The 6,000-nt window shown below is 37.3% G+C and overlaps 1 protein-coding gene across 4 annotated transcripts in view; it reads right to left on the bottom strand.

Annotated features, from left to right (window-relative positions):
• Positions 1-1,213: 1,213 nt before the first annotated feature.
• RALGPS2 (Ral GEF with PH domain and SH3 binding motif 2) overlaps positions 1,214-6,000 on the bottom strand; it is a 287,833-nt gene continuing 283,046 nt past the window's right edge. For all 4 annotated transcript variants that reach the window (XM_054038029.1, XM_054038031.1, XM_054038032.1 and 1 more), the window contains one exon: positions 1,214-3,064. In XM_054038029.1, coding sequence (XP_053894004.1) covers positions 3,035-3,064 — 30 coding nt within the window. In that variant the 3' untranslated portion in view covers positions 1,214-3,034. The remainder of the gene's footprint in view (positions 3,065-6,000) is intronic.

Here is a 6,000-nt window from a genome sequence, read left to right as displayed (position 1 = left end):
ATGAACGTTAGCTGCAAAATTTCAACAGCTACTGAAAGTAAAAACTAAAGAAAAACATTGCAAGATAAACCAATGACAAACACAATCAACTGGCTGACATTCTGGATAGTGCATCCTTACCTATCTATATCTGGCTGCTGTATTGTTTTCCCATTACTACTTCAAACGTTTTGTTTAACTATTACTTTTTATAGAGAGGTGGATTACTGTGCTCTTCATAGTTGATTTGAGTTGTCATTCAATTTAAGCTTTCTGTGACAGGTTTCCTCTCAGGAGAGAAAAAAAAATAATTTTCCCCTAATAATCTTCCAATTCAAAAGATGTAAAGTCTTAATTCCAGTAATCCTTCAGATTGTCACAAACACTAATACGGGATAAAACAGAACTAGATATTGAACTTCTGGTACTAAGTATCTAAAATTTTTTTCATTAATCATTGTTTCTCTTATTATTCTTGCTAAACATTTTAAGAGGCTTCCCAACAGTTCTCCCACGAAAAATGAGATATTTGAGGCTAGAAAAATAAAGATCAAAATGATATATGATGTCTAAATAGGCAGAGAGCAGCTACAGGCAACAGTTCATCTAATGACGACTATTGACAAGGGCTCAGCACTGCTTTCCCCATCTTACTCTATATACCATAAAAACAGAAGAAAAGACATCTGGATAAATTCAAAGAACAAAAACAACACCTTCTGACCCGACTCTGTCTTTAGCAAAGCTGTGTGATGTCAGGCTGTGGCTCCCAGTTTCATGTTTCCTCTCACTAACATAAGAATAGATATAGTTAACCTGCAATGCATCTAAATTAGCTTATTAAAAAAATTTCAAAATCCACAGGGTTACCATACACAATGCTTAAAAAAAGTACACACATTTTGTTAAAAACACTTTTGAGAAGAAACACACACTAAGTAATTTAAAAATGCAAAACAAAAACTAAAGCTGTGCAAAATCTATTACAGTAATACTGTTGGCTATGAAGATGTTGTCTCTGCTATACACCCAACATGGGTTAAGTGATGTTTGAACTGAAAAGTGATTCGTCACGAGCAACCTCCTTTCAGGATATACTACTTCAGGATCAGAACTGATTATTCACTCTCCACAGAAAAAGATATACAAAGTGATACCAAATTGTGTAAGTGTGACACAGAAGTGTGCATCTACTATATCCTCTTTATACTAAAAACAGATTTCACAGAGTAACATTTGGAAACGCCCCAACTTTCCACCTCTCTCCTCCCCAAGAATGGTTCTCTCTTTATGCTAGTTTGTTCTCTCAGTAGGGACAGCAACCTTCCTCCTCTGCCTCATCAGTCAAAAACTAATGATTTCTGTTAAGAAAATGCGATATTGATTCTGGGAACTTTAATGTCTGAAACTCTATCCTCTTACCCTGATTTAATAAATGAAGTGTACATTACCAAACAAATTACCACCTCTGGAATTTTTTTTTTTTTTTAAGATTATCAAGAGAACTCATTACCTCAGACTACTGGATAGTTTTAGAAAGTTTAGGGGTGCAACTGTAAGCTTATTTACTGCTTTTGAATTACAATCTCAGTGGAATATCTACCACTTTTCAAGAAGTTTTCCTCGACACTATTAGAATTTCTTCCATATTTATAAAGATCAATGTTTCGAATGTTAAATAGGGCTTTGTGTACAAGAGATTATAATTAAGTAACTTAAAAGAACCCAAAATAAGGCATGAATGAAAATTTAATGCATAGAACACAGCAAATTTGTCCTCCAGTTTGGGATTTTAAATTTTTTGTGGAAGTACGTTTAGTGACAAAGAATTACTCATATATAGGAAAAAGGTTTTGATTATCTAGTCCACCCTATTTTTCTTTCCTAGAATAAACTTCTCTAGGAATTGCAAATATAGTTCGAGCTCCTAAATCTTGAACAATACAGATAATTAAAACCATTTTTTCAAAATGAAAATATGGAAACTCTGAGATTGTCTCTCTCAAACACTGTAAAAAAGAGGTCTTATAAAACTGATACTCTGAAGCATTTTACCCTGAGAAAGGGTCTTCTGCTTTTCCCTCCCTTTAACTGTAGCTAGGGGAACATCCCTCCAGAGAAGTAAAACATCTCTGTGAGCTATATCCAGTGTTTGTTGTGTAGTGGAACCATCACATGGAGGAAAGTAACCAGTGTAGAAACACAATGGGAAGGAAACACTCAGTTCTGACCTGATGACACCTCACAGCTCCCACTTAAAAAACCCAAATCAGACTATTCTTCAACCAGGAACTAGACAAGCATGTATCACGATCCTGCTTACAAGAAAAAGTGTGCTGTACAAACACTCAGCCTTTGTGCCACTGGCAGGAAGTAAGGTTCCTATACAGTACTAAGGTTACCAAGTTTAGTACTTAAAACAAACAAAACAAAACAAACAAAAAACGTTGCATTTGTTACAGCTCTCATAGTCTAGGTCTGAGAAAACTAATGATGCTCCAGATCAAGTGAGCATGAGAGAAGCTCCAATTGAAGGCTGCTAGTATAGTCTAAACACCATCCCTAGAATGTGTAAGTACCGTTATGTCCTTAGTCTAAACCCAGCTGTTGATGCAACCCTTAAGAAATATGGTTATACCCTTTTTAAAGAATACTAAAAAGGTGATTTCCCCCCCCAAATTAGTATAAAGTTAAAAGAAATGCAAATTAGCTACAACCTATTTAACCCAAGCACAGCACCGCCATAAGTTTCACACACACTATTTGGTGTTGCATGTTGGTTTTCCTTTCACTCTTTAAGGCAGTGGTTTCCACAGGTCAGTTCAGAAAATATTAAGAAGCATGGTCCATGGCAGTTCATGGTGCAACTCCATTTTTCACTCAAGGGAATCCATTCCCCAAACTGTTAGTACTCCAGCGTTTAGAGATTGAGTCTTTAGGTTCTGTTCTGGCTCAGAAATAAATTTATAGCTGGCACGCTTTCTTCAGGACGTCATGCTCAAATTATGAGAAACAGTTCATCAAATTGTTCTCTTTCATGTTTTGAATTAGCTTTTTACTCAAAAGACATCAAGTTGGCAGGAACCTAAAACAAAAACACAAGTAACAGCTGATTTTTATTTTGAGAATTGGCTTTCCATATTTCATCTTTTCAGAACCCACCCCTTGCAAGTTTAAAATGTTCAGTTTACCTCTCCCCTCTACAAAAAAAACGGGTAAATACAACCAGTCAAGCAGCACTAGAGTAACTACAACTATAGGAAACATATATACAGAGAAGGCAGACATTAGATTGCAGTATGGTTTATAAAATGTGTTATAACATGATTTGGCTCTGGTCTATAGCTACAGGTGAATTATGACATAATGTAGTTTGGCCACAATTGAGAATTTAACATTTATTAAAGTTAACAAGCCTATTGAAGACAGATGCAAGGCCTTCGCAGCTGAAGGTCCCAGTTTATGGAATTCCATTGAACAGAGACTAGGATAAGGCCAAGTCTTGCCATGTTCATAGAATATGCAAATCTCATATCTTTGTGAAGGCATTCCCCAAATAATGGAGAGGAAGAAGTGCACAGCAGTGTTCTTCATCATTCTTTAATGGCTAGAAAACGGGAAGTGCTGACAACACTGCTCCTATAAAGAAGAGGAAATGCTAATATACTCCAGGAGCAGATCTAGAACAATCAGCTTGTTGTATGTGAGGAAGTCATATTTTGCCAGCACTTTTAGAGAGCTGTCATTCCTCATCTGCACTGTGGTTGAGGAATAAATCTTATTCCCCAAGAGATCCAGCTGCTTAATGTCCTTATCCTTTGATATGTATCTAGAAGCTTCAGCATAGTGAGATCTCACATCAGCTGGAGAGTCAATCTGAGAGCCCAAGGTCAGACAAGTAAAAATATTCAAAACCTTTTTCAATGACCTGATATAGAGGGACAGTTTGTCTATTTCAGAGTCGGAAGAATGAATCTGGGGATAACCAAAGACTCCTTGTCAGTTTCATGGTACCCTTGCTTAAAAGGGATCTCCACAAATCTGAGGTACTTGGTCTACAGAATAATGAAGACCCTGTGAGCTTCCTTGGGACCAGACTAAGTCCTAGGTTGAAGCTCTCTGCAAGGGGTCACAATAAGTCCGGGAAGGGAAATCAATTCACAAAGAGATCATAGATTCATCTGGAAAAGGTGAGATTCGAAGTGTTTCAAGGTCACTAGTCATCTCAAACTCATCCTCTTCCACTACTGACCCCTCAACATGAGTGTGTTTACACAGCAAAAAGTTAGGACAGGCCTCCCACCTCTGACAGTGCCAAACTTTAATACTGCACTTGGTTTACTGGACCTGAAAAGCCTACTTCCCAAGTAACTGTTTGAGGTGGCCGTCCTGATATTTATACGGGTGACTAGAGAAGACAAGGTAGATTGAACACCTGTCAGGATTGTGACCTTTTCCTAGGCACCAGTAGCACTGAATAAGAATGTCTATAACAGACATCACTGCATTATATGTAGCTTATGGCTCAAAGCTAAGCTCTCATCAGTGTGCCCCTCAGCTTGGGTAGGCAGATTTGTACTAGCTCAACTTGAGCTCCCACACTAAAAATAGCAGCACTGGCAGAGGCATGGGCTAGCCACCCAAGCTCACACTCAGGTGCTTCTTTATGCTTTTTAGCAATATAAGCAACACAAAATTTGATTAAAGGTTATATGGGGTAGCCAATACGTAACAAAAATGACACTAGGGCTGTCAAGCGATTAAAAAAAGCAATCATGATTAATCGTGCGATTAATCACACAGCTAAACAATAATAGAATACCATTTATTTAAATATTTTTGGATGTTTTCTACATTTTCAAATATATTGGTTTCAATTACAACAAAATTTTAGAGTAAGCATGTCCACTCAATGCGAGTCTGCAAGTCCACTCAGTTCTACTGCTCAGTTCTACTGCTGCCCGTTTCGTTTACAATGTCACCTGAAAGTGAGCACAAGCATTCTCATGGCAGTGTTGTAGCTAGGGTCGCAAGGTATTTATGTGCCAGATGTGCTAAAGGTTCATATGTCCCTTCATGCTTCAACCACCATTCCAGAGGACATGCGTCCATGCTGATGACTGGTTCTGCTCAATAACAATTCAAAGCAGTACAGACCAATGCATGTTCATTTTCATTATCTGAGTCAGATACCATCAGCAGATTGTTGATTTTCTTTTTTGGTGGTTCTGTAGTTTCCGCATCAGAGTGTTGCTCTTTTAAGACTTCGGAAAGCATGCTTCACACCTCGTCTCTCAGATTTTGGAAGGCACTTCAGATTCTTAAACCTTGGGTTGAGTGCTGCAGCTATCTTTAGAAATCTCACATTGGTACCTTCTTTGCATTTTGTCAAATCTGCAGTGAAAGTGTTCTTAAAATGAACAACATGTGCTGGGTCGTCATTTGAGACTGCTATAACATGAAATATATGGTAGAATGCAGGTAAAACAGATCAGGGGCATACAATTCTTCCCCAAGGAGTTCAGTCACAAATTTAATGAACACATTTTTTTTTTTTTAAGAAGCGTCATCAGCATGGAAGCATGTCCTCTGGAATGGTGGCCAAAGAACAAAGGGGCATATAAATGTTTAGCATATCTGGGATACAAATACCTTGCAATGCTGGCTACAAAAGTGCCGTGCAAATTCCTGTTCTCACTTTTTGGTGACATTGTAAATAAGAGGGCAGCATTATCTCCCATAAATGTAAACAAACTTGTTTGTCTAAGTGATTGGCTGAACAAGAAGTAGGACTGAGTATACACTTTGATTTCGATTACAACACAGAATACAATATATATGAAAATGTAGAAAAACATCCAAAATATTTAATAAATTTCAATTGGTATTCTATTGTTTAACAGTGCGATTAAAACTGCAATTAATTGTGATTAATTTTTTTTTAGTTAAACTGCGTGAGTTAACTGTGATTAATTGACAGCCCTAAATGACATTACACAGAATTTTGCAATACTGATTCTA

The sequence above is a fragment of the Malaclemys terrapin genome, chromosome 8, assembly GCF_027887155.1.
Source record: "Malaclemys terrapin pileata isolate rMalTer1 chromosome 8, rMalTer1.hap1, whole genome shotgun sequence".
Lineage (NCBI taxonomy): Eukaryota > Metazoa > Chordata > Testudines > Emydidae > Malaclemys > Malaclemys terrapin.
This window is presented reverse-complemented; position numbering and strand designations above follow the sequence as displayed.